The sequence below is a fragment of the Macadamia integrifolia genome, unplaced genomic scaffold (genome assembly GCF_013358625.1).
Source record: "Macadamia integrifolia cultivar HAES 741 unplaced genomic scaffold, SCU_Mint_v3 scaffold1047, whole genome shotgun sequence".
Classification (NCBI taxonomy): domain Eukaryota; kingdom Viridiplantae; phylum Streptophyta; class Magnoliopsida; order Proteales; family Proteaceae; genus Macadamia; species Macadamia integrifolia.
Window position 1 is genome coordinate 117703 of NW_024868065.1, and position 23431 is coordinate 141133.

The window sequence follows — 23431 nt, forward strand, 5'->3', positions numbered from 1 at the left end:
GATTCGTTGACGAAGACCCATTTTTATAAATCTAATCGTGGTAAAACATTGCTAAAAACCAAAAGTCCAGTAAAATGATCTCTTGTTTTGATGTCCATAAAATTATTTTTCATTCAAACGATTATAACAGTATTCGCACACTTTAAAACAAGTTTGACCAGAACATAACTTTGTTAACAATTCAGATTTAAGTAATCCTAGATTTTTTGGAAAACTGATTTTGAGCTATAGATAATACAAAATGTCTAATGCAAAAATAAAATCCTTTAATTAGTCAAACTTATCATAAAAAAAGAGAATTTCTCTAAATGTTGATTTTTCATGACTTAATGTCGATTTTTGATAACTTAATGTGGCTTAATGTTGATTTTTTATGATACAAGGTATATGTAGCATACTAAATAATGCTAGAAAATATGTTTGGATCCATGTAGCCGACCTCATTAAGTTGGGATAAGGCTTAATTTGTTGTTGTTTGTACTAAATAATGTTCGAAAATAAGGAAAATAAAAAATAACACTTGATCGCCTTGGTTCACCTTAGCACTGTGACAACTATGGTTGGGATTCCATATATTGGCCATAACCAACTACAAAGCATGGACCGTCACATCGTCTCCCCTATCCCCAAATGCAAATCTATCTCCCTCACCAATCTTGCTTTCGAAGATGACCACATGATCTTCTCGAAAATTGACCCCGCTTCGATCTCCTCCATCATGGACTCCCTTCACCTCTTCGAAAGCCTCTCGGGTCTCAGTATTAATCTTCTCAAATCCCGCCTTTTCACCTCTGGTATCTTTGAGGCGCTGAAAGCCTATCTCCTCGATATCACAAGCTTTTCCCTGGGCCTCCCTCTCATTCCTGCAAGCTTTCGGGCCATTATTGCACCCCAATCCTTGATCTCTTGCGGAAGAGACTCCAGCTTTGGAAAAGCAAGTTGCTATCATATGCGGATTGTCTGGAGGTCTCTAGATCTGTGCTCCAATCCATGTACCTCTATTGGTCTGGGATCTTTATCCTTCCACCCCTAACCATCAAAGCCATTAAGACCCTCATCAATTCTTTTCTTTGGAAAGGTACTAATTCCTCCAGATTTCTCCGCCCATCCAGTTAGAGTTTTGTCTGCCTTCCTAAAGCTGAGGGAGGCCTTAGACTTAGGCGCATCAAAGACATGAATGAGGCTGGATCCTTAAGCTAATCTAGAGAATTGCCTCTAAAAAGAACAGCATCTGGGTCTCCTGGGTCTACTCCTGACCTTCTGAAGTCCAACTCCATCTGGACCACTATGCCAAGTCATGACTCTTGGGTTTGACGTGGCATCCTCCACCTTAGACCATTGGCGCTCTAGGTTATCTCCTACAGGACCTACACCATTGGGAATGGAGCCTCTACTTCTCTCTGGCTGGACCCTTGGCATCCATCTGGGATCCTGCTTCACCAGCCCAATCCAATAACCATTTACTCCACCAGGTTAGACAGGATGGCCTTTGTCTCCTCCATCCTCCTGAATGATTGCATTCTCTGGAACCCTTCTCCCACCAAGAGGTTCAAATTTTCCTCTGCCTGGATCATTGTTAGGACTAAAGCCCATCCTACCCTTTGGTGTAAAGTCCTCTGGTTCAAAGGCCACATCCCTCGCCACAACTTCACAGCCTGGCGGGCTCTCACCAACTACCTTCCTACGTAGTCTTTCCTTATCCGCTGCCACATCCATGTCCCCCTGCCTACTGTCTCTGCCGGAGAGAAACATAGGATGTTGTTGATTATCTGTTTTTCTCCTACATTTTCTCCTCCACCGTTTGGAAGAAAGTTCTCTTTCGTTGTTGGCCCTCTAATAGAAGAGTTCTCCCTCTCAATAGAGAATGGATTTGAATCGATATGACCTTCCACGGCCCCACCATTTGTGATATTGTTGGTAAGCTCGCCTTTTGCGTCACCATCAACCACCTTTGGATGGAGCGGAACCTCTGTAGATGGACGTCCAACTCCCGCACTTTTGATGGGTTTTGGAAAGCCATCTCTTTTAAGGTCTCCACCAAGATTGCAAAACTCCTGCTTCGCATTGTCCTCGATTCCCCCAAAAACAGGCATATAGTTAATTCCTAGAATCTCCCATCTTCTATTCTTCCCCCTCCCCCTTGAGGGTTTGTATCCATTAGTGATCGTCTCCCTTTTTCTAATTGGGCTTCTCCCTTGGCTGGCCTAGTGCCTTCCCCCCCCCCCTCTTTTCCCTTGTATATTGTTCTTCTTGGGTTAATATATATTTTATTCATCCAAAAAAAAAAGCCTCAAGGCCCTCAACTCAATTTTTTTTTTAAGAACATCACTTTTTTGAACAATTTCAATTGAATATACTTGCCTTAGTACGAAACTCTCCATTTTAGTGTTTATGAATAATACATGCTATATATAGTTTTTTCTAACTTTTTGTTGAGACTAACGCTAAGGGAGAAGCCCGATAGGGGCTTTTTGGTCCTATTGGGCTCATGTTTGTGTTTTTAGGGTTGACTCCTTATGTGAGGGGCTGAATTGTAATTGGTAAAACTATGTTTATGCTATATATGTCATAAGTACCTGCAACCAGACCTATTCTAGACTGATCGCAGGCTACTCTGTTTTCTGGACCACTATCGGCCTTCTCTTTCTTCTCTTCTTCTTCTCTTCTCTTCTTCTTCTCTTTTCTGGTTTCTGGTTTTGGTTACAAGGTTCTAATATTGCAACATGGTATCAGAGAGGATCTAAATCAAATCAATTGGCTAAACACAAACCATTGCTACTGATTTCAACCTAGCGGTAATCTTCTCTGGTGTGCAGCCACCTTTTTGCTGCATCTACTACCTGGTTCTGACCTAGTTATCATGATATAAATACAACTAGGTCTCTTCACTATTACTACGTGCTTCGGATGTGTACTGGTTGAGGTTGAGCTTCTCCCTCCCTGTTTTTTATGGCTGCTGCCCCTGTTTCTGCAGTGTGTACTGCTGCTGCCCTTGTTTGTGGGCGTATTTGCTGATTGATATTGAAGTGCTGCTGTCCGCTGTTTTGCCTCCATATGCGGCTAGTGTTTTGAAGTTGACTTGTGCTCATTCTGAGGCAGAATCAACCCTACACAGCAGCGTCCTTTAAAAAAAAAAAATGTTTCTGTTCTGTGCTGTGTCAGTACTGCGCTGGCTGCTGGTTTTCAGATCTAAAGATCTTCATGGCTGAGACTAAAGACATGACTACTCCTACTACTACTACTACCCCTACTACTGCCTCTTCTACCTCAGACAACATTAATGTCCAGATTACCTCCGTCAAGCTTAAGGGTAATTCCAACTACCTCCTTTGGGATCAATCAGTCAAGATGTATCTGATGGCCAAGGGAAAACTCAAGTATGCCACTTCTGATCCACCCTTATCTTCAGAGACTGGTAATGATGACTGGCTAAAGGAGGATGCTCTTATTTTAATCTGGTTATGGAACAGTATGGAACCTGATGTAGCTACCAATGTCATGTTCCATTCTACTGCAAAGGGAGTATGGGATGATTTGCGAGAAACATACTCTCAGGAAAAAAACATGACAAGAATTTATGATATTTATGAGAAGTTTCAGTTTCGCCAGTTTGACAAATCTCTTTCCGAGTATTACAGTACATTCAGGGCAATGGTGGAAGAACTCAATATTTTCCAGCCCTTGACCACTGATATTGACAAGCTGAAGGCTCAGCGTAATGAATTTTTTGTCTCCAAGTTCTTGGCTGGTCTGACTTAGGGGTGCAACAGGGCCGGGTTGGGCTGGGTTTCTTAAAACCCTAACCCAACCCTAAGTCCCCTTAACTGGGCCCAAACCCGCCCTAACCCTGACTCAGGGCTACAAAACTTCAAACCCGGCCCTACCCTTCAGGGTTCAGCCCAACCCTTACCCGCCCTGATTGGCCCTGATTTTTTAGGGTCGGGCTGAGATGACCCTGACCCTGATTGACCCTTACCTTGGTTTGCCGTCAAGGGCTGGGTATACCCTGACCCTGACCCTGACCCTACAAAATATGAAATAACTTAAAAATAAAAAATATTCATAATAAAGGGGAGATAAAAAGTATAAAGTTACAAATTTCTTGGTAAAAAAAAGTAAGAGATTTTTTTTTTTTTTGGGGTAAAAAAAGCAAGAAAGATCGGTGAGAAGATATATTAGGAGTTTTGAGGTGTCAATGACTCAATGTCAAATAATATATAAAATTAGGTTAAATTCAGAGTTAACATCAGGGTCACAACCAGGGTCAACATCAGGGGTAAAAATCAGGGTCGGGTTCAAGGCGGGCTGGGCGAGCCAAAGACATCAACCGTTACCCGCCCTGACCCTAACTCAGGGTTAGAAATTTCAGGGTCAAAATTTTTGGGTCAGTACTTGTTCGAGATCAAGGCAAGTTAAGGGCGGTTTCGGGCCATCAGGGGCCAAACTTACACCCCTAGTCTGAATAATGATCTAAAGGCAGTGAAGGGTCACTTACGGGTGACACGATTCCTACTTTGAATGATGCTTATTCTCGATTGCAGCGCATCACCTCCTCCACCAAACCTGATCAGTCTTCCAAAGACAACTCTGCTTTTGTTGCTAACCGTGGCCGTGGTCGCAGTCGAGGGGGAGGATGTGGCTTTGCTGGTCGAGGACCTACTGGACAGTCATCTGATCGTGTTGCTCGGAAGTGCACATACTGTGGGAAGCCTAACCATACGGTTGAGACTTGCTAAGCAAAACATGGCAAGCCAGAATGGGCAACCCAGTTGGCCAATCATACAGTGTCGGATGATAGTTCTGACACTGTCTCCGGCTGCTACTAAGCCTACACCTTTTTCAGAAGATTCCTCTACTAGTTTGCATGATGACATCAATCAGTTGCTCTAGCGCTTGCAAACTCTTAAGGCATCCTCTAATACATCCAATGGTGCGTCTACATCCGTCGCTATCTTAGCCCACACAGGTACCTCAGCCCTTTTTACTACTACATCTACTCCTTGGATCATTGATTCAGGTGCTTCTGCCCATATGACCAGTAAGTCATCACTTTTTAAGAACTTTTCTACTAGTTCCAGTTTGAATTCTGTGATCCTTGCTAATGGTGCTTCAACACCGGTTCTAAGTCATGGTTCTATTTCCCCTACCCCATCCATAAACCTATCCTTTGTCCTACATGTTCCTCAATTTCCATTAAGTCTTCTCTCTGTGAGTCAATTAACTAGTTCGTTAAATTGCTCAGTAACATTTTTTCCTTCTTACTATGTCTTTCAGGATCTTCACATGAGGAAGATGATTGGTGGAGGGTGTGAAAAGAATGGATTATATTACCTCAACAGTTGTTATCCTCCCTCTTCCGTTGAGGCTATGGCTGTTGGAAACGTTACTCCCTTCCAATGGCTTTATCGTTTGGGTCATTTGTCGCTTTCTAGGTTACAGCTTATATTTCCTACCTTTAAGTCTGCTCCTAGGTTAGGTGTGAGGCTTGTGAGTTGGGGAAACATCGTGTGTCATTCCCCTCTCGTTCTGTGTCTCGTAGTCTGTCTTTATTTTCTTTAGTCCACTCTGATGTATAGGGTCCTTGTAGAGTCAGTAATAGATTTGGGTTTCGATATTTTATGACCTTTGTGGATGATCATTCTCGCCTTACATAGCTTTACATGTTAAAGGACAGGTCTGAATTTTTACATGTATTCAAAAAATTCCATAATGAAATAAAGACTCAGTTTGGCATTTCTAGTAAAAACTTTCGTTCAGATAATGCTTTAGAATATGCTCAAACTGATATTTCTGATTTTTGTGATAATAATGGGATGATCCACCAAACTAATTGTGCCTATACTCCACAGCAAAATGGAGTAGCAAAGTGCAAGAATCGGCCTCCTTGAGGTCTCCCAGGCCATGATGTTGCATATGCATGTTCCTAAACATTTTGTGTGATGGAGTCTTAACTGTATGTCATTTGACTAACCGCATGCCATCATTTGTTTTGTCCGATAAATCTCCCTTCTCTGTTATGTTTCCTAATTTACCGAGTTTTCCCATTCCTCCTCGGGTTTTTCAGTGTGTGTGTTTTGTTCATAATTTGCACATGCAAGTTGATATGTTGTCTCCTAGATTTACTAAATGTATTTTTTTAGGTTATTCTCATACTCAGAAAGGGTATACGTGTTATGACCCTATTACTCACAGGAACTTTGTCAGTGCCGACATGACCTTTGAAGGCACGTCATTTTACCCTCCTCCTATGCACTTGTCTAGTGTTGAGTGGTCTTCTCCATCTCCTCCACCCACCCCCTCACTTATACCCTTCCCTGATGCTCCTCGTGCCAGTGACTCCCCTCCTTTACAGGTTTATCAGTGCAGGAAGAAGATTGGAAAGCCAAGTGGCGAGGTAATTACTCCTGATGCTTCACTCCTTCCACTGCCACCTTCCTCTGGTGAAGCTCCTCTTCCTCCTCCGTCTAATGACTTACCAATTGCACATAGGAAAGGTACACGTTCTTGCACTCATAAATCTATGGTCGTGTACCCTATAGATAACTTTGTGTCTTTATCTCATTTCCCTCTCCCATCCATGGTCTTGCCCTATCTCTTTCCACTAACCCTGTTCCCCATACCCATACTAAGGCCCTACGTATCCCTGGATGGAAGGCTGCCATGGATGTAGAAATAGATGCTCTCTTAAGTCGTGGTACCTGGAGTCTGGTAGATTTACCTCCTGGTAAGGATCTAGTGAGGTGTCGCTGGGTGTACACTGTTAAGTATCATTCTAATGGCTCTGTTGAGCGGTTGAAGACTCGTCTGGTTGCTAAGGGGTATACTCAGACCTATGGTGTTGACTACTTTGAGACCTTCTCCCCGGTAGCTAGACTAAATTCTGTTCTTCTTATTTCTCTTGCTGCCAACTTTGATTGGTCTTTATTTCAGTTGGACATCAAGAATGCCTTCTTATATGATGATCTATAGGAAGAGGTATATAAGGAGCAACCTCCTAGGTATGTTGCTCAGGGGGAGAGTATATGTCGTGTGTGTCTCTTACGCAAGGCTATCTATGGGCTTAAACAGTCTCCTCGGGCATGGTGTGACAAGTTCAATGCTACTATAGTTACTTATGGTGTTTCTCAGTGTTATTCTGATCATTCTGTATTTGTTCGTCGCAAAGGTGATAAGGTGGTTGTTTTGGTAGTATATGTTGATGACATTATTCTGACTGGTAATAATGAGGCAGGAATCTCTGAAGTAAAAGATCATCTCCAGCACCATTTTCAGACAAAGGATCTAGGTCAACCTCATTATTTCCTTAGGATTGAGGAAATCCACTGCAAAAAAGGGATTAGTCTGTCTCAAAGGAAGCATGTGGTGGACCTTCTATCTGATACTAGGATGCTTGCATCCAGACCTGTTGATATTCCTATGGACCGTCACCAAAATTTTGGTGTAGATGATGGTGAACCCCTCCAGGATGTGCATCAGTACATGAGCTTAATTGGCAAGTTGATTTACCTCACTGTGACTCGTCCTGACATTTCCTATGCTGTTGGAGTTCTTAGTCAATTCATGCAGTTTCCTCAGAAAGCACATTGGGATGCTGTTGTTTGTGTTCTTCGCTATCTAAAAGGTGCCCTGGGAAAAGGGTTGATTTATCGTCCTAATCGGCATATGGAACTAGTGGGGTATTCTGATGCTGATTGGGCTGGCTCTGCTAGTGATCGGAGATCTACTACTGGATACTACACATTTGTCGGAGGTAATCTTATTATGTGGCGCAGCAAGAAGCAGACTACTATTACCCGGTCCAGTGCAGAAGCAGAGTACAGAGCTATGGCTCATACCACTGCTGAGTTGATGTGGCTGCGGTCGTTACTCTTGTAGAGCTGGGGTTTCCAATAACCAAGCCAATGAAAATGTATTGTGACAACCAAACTGTTATTTACATTGCTAGTAATCCGGTCTTTCAAGAGAGGACCAAACACATAGAAGTAGACTGCCATTTTGTTCGTGATGCTGTTCTAAAGAAGCTGATCGAGACTCCGTTTGTTCCTTCATCGGATCAATTAGCTGACATGTTCACTAAGTCTTTGTCTGCCCCTAGTTTTCGCAATGGTTGTACCAAGGTGAGCATAGGTGATGTGTATGCTCCAGCTTGAGGGGGAGCGTTGAGACTAACGCTAATCCCAAGGGATTAGCGCAAGTCCTTGAGCCCGATAGGGGCTTTTTGGTCCTATTGGGTTCATGTTTGTGTTTTTAGGGTTGACTCCTTATGGTGAGGGGCTGAATTGTAATAGGTAAAACTATGTTTATGTTATATATGTCATAAGGACCTGCAATCAGACCTATTCTGGACTGATCGCAGGCTGCTCTGTTTTCTGGACTGCTATCGGCCTTCTCTTTCTTCTCTTCTTCTTCTCTTTTCTGGTTTCTGGTTTTGGGTTTTGGTTACAAGGTTCTAATATTGCAACACTTTTTTTTATGCAAAAGTCTATAAAAATTGTTTCATATCCCTTTATGTGCATATCTTTAGCGTATCTCGGCTATGATACCCTCCAATATGTATCTTTATTTTGGCGGACCAATACGGCAACTGATACTAATACTTTAATCCTTGTATATACCCCATGGCCCATGTGATCTGGTCTGAGTCGAGTCGAGTCCAAGATATTCACCGACACCTCAACTGAGATATTATATATTTCATCTATTGCCTCTCATCTCGTCTCGCTATTTTCAAATAGCGAGATCTCGCCGAGTTCTTAAACCATGGCCATATGGCTCTCTACGTCACTAATTTTCATTGCCCCTACCAATCAACTATTAATAATCCTCCTCATACCAAACTGCAATCTTCCATGATCCCACAAAAATTCAAATAAGTTTGTGGGATTGGAATGCGGGGAACAATAGAGAACCACGAAGCTCTTCTAAAGCTGGAAAACCTAAAAAAGAGCACAATCTCTTGGAGAGATGAAACGAAATTGTTGTATCCTGTAAAATTCAGAGTCTGATTAGAAGACTCTATTCTATTTTATCCGTTTCTGCTATTCTGCTTCCTCTATTTTCTCCTTGTCTTTACTTCATTTTTATTCCTGCTGCTAACAATCTCTCAGGTCTGATCCTATATCCACCAATCAACTCCCATAAACTCTCTTCAATCCACATAGACACCTGTTTTTCTCTCCCTTGTTTGTCCATCGATTTCTCAAAATGTTATGGATTCAATTTCTCATATTATCATAATTATTACCATAATTTCAGTCATCAGTTTCTGTTATCTTACATAATAAAATCTGGATAATTCTTTCCATTATTTCTATCCATTAGATCTAAGGTCGGATCTCTCCAGCATAATCTCATAAATTTGTTGCTCTTCTTTCTCAGAAAAAATCATAGCCTTCGATCACTCTTTGGGCCCATTACCCACAGGCCTATCAGATCCATCAGATCTAACCAGTACGCATCATGTGTCTCGTCTCCATCGAACAGATCACTTGCAGATCCTTCTTCAGTGTTTTATTATGCTATTCTACAAGAAACAAGCTTCATAGTCTTCTACATCAGATTAGTCAGAAGGGATAGACACAATAGAAATCATAAAAATTGATTACCTAGATAAGTGAGCATCTGATGGCTGCTTTTTAGCTAAAAAGGATGTTCACATATATCAAGGATTAAAGTATCAGTATCGGGTATCATATCAAAGGGGTGATTTGAAAAGACGTATCGCATCATATCGGAGATAAGCAAGAAACGCATGGAAACGGCCAACATATGTATGTACATTTGGAGCAAAAAATACTAAATAAGCAAAAAATAACACGTATCACATACAAACACTAAAATGGAGAACAACGAATAGCAAGACAAGTGCATTCAATTGAAATTGTTATAAATGATGAGTTATTTTACATATACTAATATACAATATATGTATATAAATTCCCAACTCAATATCAATTGTATTTTGCAAGATTTTTTTTTTTATTGAACACTATTTGACTTTCTAAGAAATCTCAAAATCTATAAACAAATTGATGCAAAAATTCATGTTTAATGCAATGGTTTAGTTTGTTTTACGAAAATCTATTCATATATAGCAAAAATAAATAAATAAATAAATAATTTAAGTTTATGGTTTAATCCTCTAAACATAAGTTTGATTGTAGATTTTGAATCGTTTTCAGTGAATAATTCAAAGCCGCAAGTCCAAGAAATGAACGGGAGATTGATTGTGCAGTTGTGCTTCAAGTTTTGGAAACATGAGTACCGCCAGCGAGAAGAACAGGCAATGTTTGAAAATTGAAATGAATTCTGTAGATACATCTCGGTGAGTATCAGTGTGTATTGGCATATCAGTAGATATTGATCAATGCTCATCGATACGTAAGGAAAAACTTCACATTTTAAAAAACATAATCGTATCAGTTAGTATCATATCGGTATTAGTGTATCGTCCGATACAATACAATCTGATACTTTAAACAATGTTGTATATGATTTATTTTTTTCCTTTTGAGAAAGCAACCTTTCATAAGATGGATTTTCTAGCAGCTATGTGAAGAAAATGTAATGGAAAATGAAGCATATTGAAGTATCTAAACGAAAATTAGTACTATGATCATTAAAGGGATAGTTTCAATGGCTAACTCGTATGTGTGGTAGATAAATATGCATGGGCTTGGGATGCAACATCAAGTCAGTTAGCATGGGAAATCTATTCTAAAGAATCCCAACCAGATAATCGTGACTGTCAATTAGTTAGATGTTTTTGAAATGACCATCTATTGGTTAGATAACTTTAACGTCATAGAGTACATGGTTGTATGAGAACGCAATGTAATAGGTTCATGGAATTGTGGCAAAACCTTAAGTTTGTTATGACAGCAGCTAGGGAATCATCACAGCACCATTTTTGGGATAAGTATCTCACTAAAGAAGATTGAGCCATCATTGAATGGGCTCCAGCCCAAACTTTTCCTAGTTAAAAAACCTGGGCAACTTTTGATCACAGCCATATATAATTAAATATAAGTTTTGGACATTTTTAGATAAAGTTAAGAAGAATTCCCAAAACAAGCCACAGATAGATGATGTAGATAAGTCATTTAATGGACTTATTGTATTGCAAATAAGCCTTGGGTTGAGTTATGTATGTGTTGGGCCTTTGATCCCATGGGTTTTATTTGTAATGGGCCACTTTAATGGGCCTAAAATATGGGTAGAAAGTAGAAAAACGGGATTTATATTAGGTAGTTTATTTAAGTTGTTTTAAGTCAATAAAGGCCCATTAGGCCCATCGATTGTAAGTCCCCAGTGGGCCCATCGATCGTAGGCCCTATATGGACTATTAGTTAGCCAATCCTACTCCATGTTGGAGTTAGAAATCTAGCCCTAGTTCTATTTGAAGTCCTAGTTGTAGTAGGAGTGTCTAGTCCTATTTGGAAACTAGCTCCTAGTCATGGTATGATTGTAATTTTACCCTCTTTAAATAAAAGAGCCTATGCATTGATATTTCTTAGACTTGAATGAATAAATTATTGAGTGAATACTCTTTAGCTGAAAAGCTGTTATTGAGAGGTGAGATGCTCAAACCTTTGGGGGTGTGATACCCAAAACCTGAGGAGTGAGATACCCATTCCTTTATTCTCTTTCACCCTTCTCAACCCTCCATCGGTTCTATTTTTCTTTTCTATTTTATTTTCCGTCCTTTATTTACGGCTACTATGAGCATATCAGATCTGCCAGAAACACCAGAAATCAGAATCGGCCAGCTTGGAATCTTGGATTTTTGAGACCTGCAAACTCTCTCCTCTTCCCCATTCTTCTTCCCCATTCTGAGATCTGATTGGAGGGCTACTGTTGGGAGTGTTCAAGGGTGCTATAGCCTATAGGACCAATCGGTCCTCTTCTTGACTTTGTCCAAGTCGATCAGATTGCTGGTTCCGCAGAATCTTCTCAGAACCTCTCTCTAAGGTCAGAAATCAAAAAACTGAATAACTTTCAATCCAGGCATCAAAAGTCATCCAATTTTGGGGGTTTTGTTCCTACCTACAAGAGCTACAATCGACCCAGTTTCAGCCTCATCAGAGCCCTACAACTCCAACCGTAGGCATTGCTCCATGCCCTAGCCACAGGGTTATTTTATCCCATAGGGTTTGATTTTTGGGTGTCATTTTTGGGATCTGTTTTGTTGGGTCTTGTGTGGGTTATTAAACTCTTGTTCTTAGCCTCTTTAATTAAGTTTTTGGATTCCACCCATGTGGGTTGTTAAGTTATGTGGGTCATAAGTTTTGTGGGTCATACATTTGTATTATTTGGGGTTAAATATTGTGGGGGTTAGTTCTTGTAATCTACTCCTGCATTAATAGATGGATAGGAATCTTCTGATTGTGCCATTTTGGCTCAGGAAATGTTTGAGTTTGCACTTATTAAATGGTGGGTCTTGATCCATTGAGAAGGATGTGAAAAATTTTTAGCTCCCCGGATGTGTTCCGTGACCCTAAAACACACATCCAAGGCATTCCCTATACAGGATAGGAATCATGTGTTTGCATTAATCACATTGAGATAAAACTTTCTTGTCAAGTAACCATGTCAAGCATATAATACAGTTAAGCTAATGTCAGTATACAACCTCGTGTGTGACCAGGGGTTTCCATCACAAGCACCTCATGACCCGCAAACATCCATGTGTCACCATCATTTAGAGCTATATCAATGCCCGGAATTCTATCTATGTCTGTGCCTGAGCCAATTACCTGCATATTATGTACAGAGGGAAATTAAAATCCCAAGAGATTTAGAAAGAGTTTAAATTCCTCAAGCATTACTTCCACAACGAAATAGAAAAAAAAAAAGTATAATGTTTATAGACGATCACCACATGCCTCTAGCTTATTGATACTCCTAATGAGGGAGCATTATCAACACCATTCGTTATGGCTTGATCTTTGTTGAGCGTCCAAGGGTTTACATATTCTGTTGTTCACTTACTATTAAAGTGTACCGTCTGTCTTCACCAAAAAAAAAAGTGTACCATCAGTTTTGTTATTGATATTATTGTTGTGACCTACTAATCATGTCACGTAGTGATCCTCCTGTGAAACTAGTACCTATTGATATTAAGTGTAAACTGGTCTTCCAAGGATTTCGAGGATGAGGTTTATACCAAGGGGATACCCTCCTTTCTGTATAGGGACTAAAGCTTGTCGTGACTGCGTGCGAGAGAACTTTCCGCAAGTCTCATTTGACATTTGCCCCCTGTCCTCCTCCACTCCAACACCTCCTTCTGATGATGATGGTTAGGATGACTCCAAGTATAAGGCTGAGGACAAGCCTGAGGTCGTAGGACTCGACCACTTCCCGACACCCTCGGTCGTGTTCTGCCTGAGATAATTGATGCGACCACCGACCAGGTTGCAAAGGATGGGGAGTAGATCCCTCTTTTTCTTTCTTTTTTGGATGTACTTGGCCTAGGAGCCCCCCGTGTGTACTTTATCTTTTTTGAATGTAATCCAAGTTCTTTTTTAGCCTTCTCCCTTTTTTTGCCGATGAGTGGAGGGGTTGGGATGGTTGGTTCTCACGGCCGAGTACCCTGGGTGCGGTTGAGCACGCAAGGTTATTGAGCACAGGCCTTAGGGCTTGGCTCGTCCCTCTCTACTCAGCCGTGTTTGTTTCTTCAGGCTGAACACATTGGGCCAATAGAGCATGTGCCTTAAGTCTTAGCTTGATCCATTCTGCTCGTCCATATTTGGCTCTTCAGGCTGAGCACATAGGATTATTAGAGCGCGACAGCATGTGCCTTAAGGCTTGGCTCGGCCCATTCTACTCGGGCATGTTTGGTTCTTCAGGCCGAGCGAATTGAGCTTTTCAAGTACATATTCCTTCAAGGCTTAACTCGATCTGCTTGGCCCGGGCCTCTCTTATCGGTTTAAATAGATTGTATATACCAAACTGAACCAGCTTTCATTGATATTTTAATGTGGAAATGCAAAGTAGATACATGATGTCCTACTAAGCAAAAGTCAATGGTGGTTAAATCAAAATAACTAAAATTCACTCGTAGTACTCCTTTAAGTTCTCTGAGTTCCATGATCATGCTATCCTCCTGCCTCCCAGAGTTTCCAAATGGTATGACCCTAGTCGGATAACTTTGGAAACTTTGTATGGTCCTTCCCCGTTGGGCGATAGATTTCCTTGGTTCCTTGGATCCAACACCTCGGTTTTTCTTCATACCAACTCTCCTAATTTGAACAGTTTTTCCCTGACTTGGTTGTTGTAATACTTCGCGGCTCTCTGTTGATATGTAGCCATTCAAAGCCGTGCTTTCTCTCTGACTTCATCAAGTAAGTCAAGGTTTGCTCTGAGCCCTTTGTAACACCCTGAAACTGGAAGCAGTTGAGCCAATGTCAGGACCTAGCTGCCACAGGAAGTAGGCTACCCTGTGGTGGATTCACTTGTCTAGTAGTAAGAGAGCATTTTGGCAGAACCACAGGCCAAGTAAGGAATATAGGATGGTCATAAAAGGGGTGAGACCAATCCTACATTGGGTGGACTTAAGAACCCAAAAGTTAGGACAGAAAATGAGCTAAAAATGGGCAAACCGGCAGGTTACCCAGCTTCCAACCGGCCAGCCCAGAATGCAGGAAAATTTGTTTTTCCTGTGTGGGGCCCAGATCCCTAAACCCCTGAGCCTCGCACTTGCCCAACATATTGAGGTCCTAATGCTGACCAAATCCAACCTAATAGGTCAGTATTTGGTGGGATCCATCAATGGGAATTTAATTTAAATAATTTTATGTTTATAGAATTAGTTTCATGAATTAATTTTGGGAATTATGTGGTTCAGCCAAACAGACCCTAAGGTCTGTTTTGGCTGGGGTATATACATGTAAGGGCGGCTGTTTCACCGAATTTTGCAGCCCTCATTTTGCTGCTGCAAAATTCGGTGAACAGCAGCAGAGGAGGCTGCTGCACTTGGGCTGCAGCTAACTTTGCTGCAGCTGCTGCCCCTATTCCTACTGCTGTAGCTGCTGTTCAAGGCTGCAGATTCAAGACTTGGTGCAAGTGCTGCTGTCCAACCTATTACATATACTCCTACTGATGTACATGCTAACTGAAGTGTATCTTCCTTAATTTCTTCAGTTCAGTAGGTTAATGTAATAACCGAAAACACCCACCTAGCCCGAATACTCCCTGCAACCTGCAACCTGCAACCATGCCGTGACCGCCTGATGTCCCTATCGTCTCTATCGGCTACGGCCGTCGTCAATACCCCTCAACCATTGGAAAACCTACCATCATCGGACCACCCTCAGCCTGGTCTCCTCCCTTCCCCTCTCCTCCTCCACCCCCTTCCCCTCTCCAACCGACCTTCCTTTCTCTCCTCATCGCACCTGGGGCTCAGTAGTTACTAACCCCACCTCCTCTCCACCCACTCACCCCCCCTCCACTCCTTCCGCAAACCACACCCTTCACTACCACCCTCCTACTACCTTTAACTCTTACCCTGTCGGCCTTTGTCCGCCTGGTTTTCAGGAAGCCAAGATATCAAAATGGAAGAAGTGCGTGATTGGATCCTTTCTGGGCAGCAGACCTCCCTTTTCTGTTGTAAAATCTTCTCTTCTAAATCAATCGAAGCCTTCTTGTTCCATGAACATGTTTATGCTGGAGAATGGCACTTTTATCTTCAAATTTGATGCTGATGCCGACAGAGCTACGACCATCGATGGAGGACCTTGGTTCGTTGGGAAGACGCCTATTTTTCTCAGGAACTGGGACGAACACCTCTTTTATCAAATCTGAACCTACCTCCATTCCTCTTTGGGTTCGTCTTCCCAATCTCCCCCTCCATTTCTGGTGTGTTAAAGGCCTTAGCCTTGTTGGCTCTCTCCATGGGAAGCCCCTTTACTCTGATAAAAGAACAAAGCTGACGGACCGTCTTATCATTCGCAAGAATCTGTGTGGAAATCAAAGCTGACCATCCGCTGCCTCACTTGGTCACAATAACTGATGGAGAAGGTTACTCGTTCGATCAAGAAATTATATATGACTGGGTGCCTCCTATCTGCTCACTCTGCTAATGCTTTGGGCATCAGACTTCTCAATGTGTGAAAAATCCGGCCATCCCTGCCTCCCTTGCTGACCAAGAGGCCACTGAAACTTGTTCTATCTCCGGGAATGTCTCTCTGGAAGCCCCTTTCAAGGATCACATCTCTAAAAGAAAAAAGAAAAAAAGGAATCGCCCTGCACAGCCTTCGGAATCTGCCCCTCCGAAGACGATGATTACCTCGGCTCTGACGCCGACAATGACCTCAGCTCCTAGGACTGATGGTCCACCTCTGAGGTCTTTGTCTAATGGATCTAACTCCTCGATCCTTGCAATGTCAGAGCCTGGGTCAGCTGAGGATGCTCCCCTTTGCCCCCTACCTAATCAGATCCTTGTTGCTGCTTCTTCTCAGTTTCTTCCTACTTCGATGTCTCCTGCTACGAACTGTCAGGCCGGACTGCCGAAAGTGACTGAACCCTTGAGCCTTCCACCTCTACTTCCCCTTCCTTCTGCCATGCCTTCTACGAAATCCTTCCCTCTAAGCCCTAACATCCCCAATACCTTATATTCCCCCACACCAAACCAGACCACCACTAAACTAGCTGTTATCCCTTTGAACCAATTCCTCCTGGTCCAACTTTTAAGCAAATTTTTGAAATTCCCTTTGGACCATCCTTTGTATCCGGGCAACCTCTATAACCCGACCCACTTCTTTGCTCAACCAGAACCAACCCCACCCATATGTCGACCCGACACACCAAACCTAACCCAACCCACCAAAACTCCAAACCTCCACCTTCCTAACCCGATACCTCTATCCCTTTCACCCGACTCCACCACCCTTGTGTCGCTCCCTACCGATTGCCATCAGCATCCTTCGACGACTCTGCTGATGTTGCTAATCCCTCGTCCAAGACTGTTGTTGCCTTGCTGATGCCCTCTGCTATTGATGAAGATCCCGCCAACATCGACTCTCCATCAGCCACTGTTTCTTCACCGCCTATGGATCTCATTGATGCTAAGGACCCATTGCCGGCCTTCGAAGGCCCCTGCGCCACCAATGCCCCTCACCGGACCTTGAAAGCTCTCCCTAGCCTCGACTCCAACTCTGAAGACGTAGCTACATCCCCCGGTGAAGACACCATGTCATCAATTGAAGCTGATCCCCCTGCCCTAGGCCACCCCATGGTCGCCTACACCAATCTCCATGTTGATGCTGATCACCGCCCTCCGCATACGTCAGCCTCTGCTGAGCCCTAACACCCCTGCTTGGATCTTGAAGCCAATGGAGTTCCCATTTGTACTGGATCATTGAATGCACAGGATGCTTGCTTGGCCCCCCTGGCTAGTATTTTGGATGAGGCCCCTCTGAAGGCCACTAACCCCCAGACTACCCAATTTCCCACTTCTTATATCCTTTCCAGTCCTGTCCTCACCTCCACCTGGAAAAAGCAAACAAAAAAATCCTCTTCCTCTTCCTCAGCTCCTATCAATGCCTTGGCCTCCACCATCATTGGTTACAACCGCCCCCCCTCCAAGACCCTCCGCAGCTCATCCAAGCGTTTGATGCCCTCCTCCTCCAGTTCCCAATGATCCCTTCGACAATTTGGAATGTCCAATGCCTCAATTCCTCGGCTAAGCAGGCTGAGATCTGTTCCCTTATCCGATCCTCCCAATCCAACCTTTGCTGCCTTTTGGAAACTCGAGTCCTTGAGTCCAATGCTACCCGCATTGCTTCTTCTATTACCCCCCGATGGTCCTTCAAATCCAATTATCTCTACAGCCCCAATGACTAGATTTGGATCCATTGGGACCCTTCCTCCTTGTCTATCTCCTGTCTCTCCTCCTCTTCCGAAGTCATGCACATTTCCATATCCCACCAATCTGGTCCCTTCATCTGTTTGCTCTCTGTTGTCTATGCCCATAATAGAGCTTCCCTTAGGCAACCCCTCTGGTCTGACCTCCTCTCCCTTTTCCCCTTTGGTTTTAGGCCTTGGGGGATTATTGGGGACTTTAATGTGATCCGCTTCAACCGTGAAAAGCATGGGGGAAACCCCATTGACTCTCAGGCTGCTGCATCCTTTAATGATTGCATTGATGATCTAAATCTCACTGACCTTAGATGGCCGGGTGCCAAATTCACCTGGCACAGAAGATCTGGTACTGATCAGGTTGCTTGCAAGCTTGATAGAACCCTAGTTAATGAAGCTTGGCTTGACTCCTTTCCCTCCTCCCATGCTTGCTTCAATCTCCCTGGGATTTCTGATCATAGCCCCATCTCCCTCCATGTCCTCCCTTTCCGCTCGTTTGGGCCTAAACCTTTCAAATTCTGTGACATGTGGACCTCTCACCCAGATTTCCATCAGTTAGTCCACAGTGCCTAGAACATCCCCATCCCCCGCTCTCTCTCCCCTCCTTTGCTTTGCTAAAAAGCTCAAGAATGTTAAAGCTACACTCAAGCTCTAGAATGTTTCCACCTTCAGGAACGTCTCCTCCCGTGTTGCTATTGGTCGTGAGAAGCTTCTCTCCATTCAATCCACACTCCATTAGGATATGCCCAAACCCTTCTCCAGCTGAGCAAGAGAAATTGGCTGCTTCTGACCTCTTCTTGCTCCTAAAGCAAGAGGAAAGCTTTCTCTGCCAAAAAGCCCACATTAAATGGCTTGAGCTTGGAGACTCCAATTCGTCTTACTTCCACCGCTCCCTTATAGTTAGGAACAATGTCAACTCCATCCCCATGCTCATTTCTTCCACTGGGATTGATCTCTACTCTCCTGACCTCATTAAAAATGAAGCAATTTCCCATTTTCAGAGAATCTTCAGCTCTCCTCACCCTAACCCCCCATCCCTTCCAACCTAATAAACAAGTTTGTCCCTAAGGAGCTCCTTCCCTTTCTCCAATCCATCCCCTCTGAGCAGGAAATTCTCTCAGCCATTCTCTCCCACAAGGCCAATAAAGCCCTGGGTCCGGATGGCTTCAGCATGGGATTCTTCTCCTCTTGTTGGAGCACCATTCGTAACGACCTCATTCGTGCGGTGCGAAGCTTCTTCCTCAACCCTAACCAAATTGGTGGGATCAACAACACCTTCATCTGCCTTATCCCAAAAAAGGAAGGAGCGGTCTCCATGAATGACTTTAGACCCATTTCCTTTTGCATTCTTCTCTATAAATTCATTGCAAAAATTCTTGCCAACAAGATTCAGAAAGTCATTGATTCGCTTGTCAGTCCCAACCAATCCGCCTCCATTGCTGGCAGGAGCATTTCTGACAATATTATCATGTGTCATGAGATTGTTTCGAGGGTTCGATTGCAAGAACCACTCGCCGGCTGCCCTCCTCAAGATCGACATACACAAAGCTTTTGACATGATTAGTTGGGACTTCATTTCAAACATTCTGATCCGTACCTGCATTTCCTCCCCCCGCTTCTCTGTCCTTGTTAATGTAGTCCAACTGGCTACTTCCCCTCAGGGCGTGGCATTCGTCAGGGATGCTCCCTCTCCCCTCTCCTTTTCTCCCTCTCCTTGGAAATCTTGTCCTGCTCTATCCAATCTGCCGCAGACATCCATCTCATTTCCCCTATTCCCAAGTGCAAAGCTCTCCTCTCCCATTTGGCTTTCGCAGATGACATCATGATTTTCTCTAAAGTTGATTCCATTTCCATCACCACCATCATTTCTACCCTTCACAACTTTGAATCTCTTTTGGGGCTCAAAATCAAAATCCTTAAATCCAGTATCTTCCTCTCGGGTATCTCTCCCGAGGCCAAGGAAGCCCTTTGTGGCATCACGGGCATCCATCTAGGATCCCTCCCGATTAAATACCTAGGTCTTCCCCTAATTTCTTCCAGGCTATCTGCCTATCACTGCACCCCCTTGCTTGACCTCCTCAGGAAAAATCTCGAGCTTTAGAAAGGCAAGCTCCTCTCTTTCGCTAGCCGCCTTACCTTGTTCAGGTCTGTTCTCCAATCTATGTATCTTTATTGGTCTGGTACCTTCATCCTCCCTGCCTCGGTGATCAAGTCCTTTGAGAGTCTCCTTTGCTCCTTCCTTTGAAAAGGCACTAAGTCTTCTAGGTTCCTCAGACCCCTCAATTGGAAGGCCTGTGTCCCCAAAGCTAAAGGTGGTTTAGGAATTAAAAGAATTAAGGAGGCCAATACAGTCAGTGTCCTCAAGCTTATCTGAAAAATTGTGTCCAAACACAAAAGCATCTGCGTTGATTGGATCCTCTCTGGTCCTCTCAAGCTCAATTCCCTTTGGACTGCCGCCTCCATCCCACATGCTTCCTGGATCTGGAGGAAGATTCTTGAGCATAGACCCATTGCTCTCACTACCATCTCGCACTCCATTGGGAATGGGAACTCTACCTCCCTTTGGAAAGACCCCTGGCACCCTTTAGGGATCCTAGCTCATCTTCTCACTCCTAGAGTCATCTACTCCTCCGGCCTACCTTTTAATGCTCTGGTCTCCTCAATCCTCTCTCCCATTTGGTCTTCACTCCCCCCTCTTCCCCCTGGACATCGCGGAAGAGAGGACAAATGTATAAGGCTTCTCCCATCTTTCCCCCTTGTATATTCTTCTCTCTCAGTAATGAATTATTTATTCATCCAAAAAAAATTTGTAATGACCAGTAGCATAGAAATGTAGTCATCCAGGTTTTCCCCAGGCATGCAACCACCCAAAGAGGGAACCTTTGTAACACCCTAAACTAGAAGCAGTTGAGCCCAGTGTATAGCCAAGTTGGCATATGAAAGTAGGTTGCTCTGCTTTGAATTCATTGTACTACAGAAGAGAGGAAAATTTGGATTTTTCTTTGTGGGGGCCCACATCCCTACACCCTCGAGCCTCACACTTACCCAAGCTGTAGAGATCCTAATGCTGATCAAACCCAACCCAACCCAATGGGTCAGCTTTGGTGGGGTCCATTAATGAGAATTAAATGTTAAATAGTTTTATGTTTTAGAAATTAGTTTTAGGAATCAATTTTTAGAAATTAGTTTTAGAAATTAATTTTAGGAATGAATGTGTTCAGCCAAACAGGCCTTAGTAGGTCATATTTCAGCAATATAAATAGCTTTCCTCTCTCATTTCTCTCATTACAAGAAGCTAAATTCGTTGGGGGAGAGGAGAAGAAAGAAGAAGAAGAGGAAGGGAGGAAGGTAGGAAGGAAGGGGGCTGGCTGCGGGCTGCATGCAACTGATCTCTATTATTGTTGGCTGCTACCTGTTGCTACTGCTGCTTGATGAGCACATTTATGTGTGAATCTAGGGTAGTAAAACATTCATTTTACGTATTTAGAATGGAGCTACCTTAGGTTTTACTCTCTTTTTGCAGATTTTATATTTTCAAGGCCTTAAGGACTATCGGACGCTATATCTCCAATTTTACACGTAAAGAAGTCTAATTTCTTTTCATGGTCGCGAAGAGGACGAAATTCTGAGCAAGATGGACGTGTTCAATTAAAAGTACACATTCGTTTGGTCAACCGTACAAGTGATTATTCTTTTCGGGCCAGAAAAAGAATAATGGATCAGAACTTAACCGAGATGCAAAACCAGCCCGTCTGCAGTTGTCCCAGGGGTACAAGGAATATTCCAAATGCCAACAAGGATCTATGGACCACACCCTTAAGTGATTGAAGATTCATTTTTGTTAACTACCTAGCGTAGTTGGTGAGTTGTGGTGTGCAAAATCCCTTCCTTATTCGGAGGTCTCAAGTTCGAAACTCTTGGCTATCATTTTTTGAAAGATTTTCTCTCTCCTACTCATCACTTAAAGCAAGGAGGTCGGCCAAAAGGGTTGTGCGCATAAAGAGAAAAAATAGGAAAGAAAAAGAAAAAAAAAAGGAAAAGACAAGGACATGAATGGAATTTCCCATTAAAATAGAATATTGTCTAAATCCAAGCAAGAAAAATTGGCCAATGGGGGTTTCTTGCGCAAGAAGAAAGAAAAATAGAAAAAAGGGAGAAAAAAATAGGAAACAAAGGTAAGAAAAATCATAAGAGATTCTCTCTCCACACGTTTTTTCTCTCTTCTCTCTCCTCCACCTCATCAACAAGATAAAAAAAATCCTTTTTTTTAGAAGCTAAAATCGTTAGCTTCCCTCCGCCATAGAGATCAACAGAAGGGGAGGAGACACTTCATTCTTCTTCTAGGGTTTTTTTTTAGTTGCTCTCTGCTCTCTCTCTCTCTCTCTCTCTCTCTCTTTACTTTTAGTTCTTTGTTTTTGCTTTAATCACTTTTGCAATAGCTTTTTTTATTTCAATTAATGCAAACGCTCTTTTATTTTTATTCAGCCTTTTATATTTATGATTTATGCAATTGAGTTGTAATTTTTAAGTTATAGTTTTAGGCTTAGATCTAGATGACAAGATCACGAGCCGTGGAGCATCTCTTTTTCAAGTTCAGTTTTTTTTTTTTTTCAAGATTTGTTTTCTCTAGGCCTAGAAATTTCAAATTTGGTTCATTTCAGATCTGGTTTTTAGGGTTGGCAGTATCTCAAATCACCCAAGCTTTCAAGTTCAAGTATTGATTCAGGTAGGTAGGCTTCTTCAATAGTTTTCTCTCCCCCCTCTCATTCCCTCTTTTGACTACCCTTTCTTTCTTAATTTAGGATTTTAATTTCAGTCGTTACATTATTGCTTTCCCTTTCCCCCAAGGTTCATGGTTAGTGTATATGTTGGCTTTGCCCCTCCTAGCCATAGAACCATCATTTTATTGTTTTTATTTTAATTGCCTCCCTTCCCCTAAAGCCAAGTAGAGTAACCCTTGTAAGAGTGACTCTCTGGTCAAGTAGGGAAGCTCATATTATGATGCATCCCTCGGGCTAAGTAAAGAAACCTACTTTTGAGCCTCTCTCTAGCTTTATCCCCTTTCTTTTACTTCATTTTTATTTCAGCATTTTTTTCCTTCATTGCTTTTTAATTACGTGGGTTGTTTATTTTCAATTATTTATTTATTTAATTTTAATTGTATGGCTTGTGTATTTAAATTCTTAGATGACAAATGGTTAGAACGTTATTATAGATACATATGTTTAGGACGGTAGTTAGAATTAGATCACTATAATGAATTTGTGCACTTTCACATTACTAGAAGAAGCCTAAAATAAAGTGGCTGCTCTTCTTGTGTTCGACCCGTTAGCTACATTGATCTGTACGCTTGCGGTCACATTTTAAATCCTAACAAGTTTTTGGCGTCGTTGTTGGGGAGACAGTTCCATGTCGCTTTCTTTTGGTAAATTGGAGTGCTTTGTTTGCTTTGTTTTATTTTTCTTTTTCATCTATTGAATTCCTGAGAAGAACTTGCGATAATAATTGTATCGGTGGAGGTCGCCAAGCCTCACAGTATGATAAAGACAGGTTTCACCCTATAGCAGTACCTCAG

The 23431-nt window shown here is 42.6% G+C and overlaps 1 protein-coding gene across 2 annotated transcripts in view; it reads right to left on the reverse strand.

Annotated features, from left to right (window-relative positions):
- LOC122062479 (hydroxyacylglutathione hydrolase 2, mitochondrial-like) overlaps positions 1–23431 on the reverse strand; it is a 128399-nt gene that overhangs the window by 45378 nt on the left and 59590 nt on the right. For both annotated transcript variants that reach the window (XM_042626130.1, XM_042626129.1), the window contains exon 4: positions 12632–12755. In XM_042626130.1, the coding sequence (XP_042482064.1) occupies positions 12632–12755 (124 nt within the window). The remainder of the gene's footprint in view (positions 1–12631; positions 12756–23431) is intronic.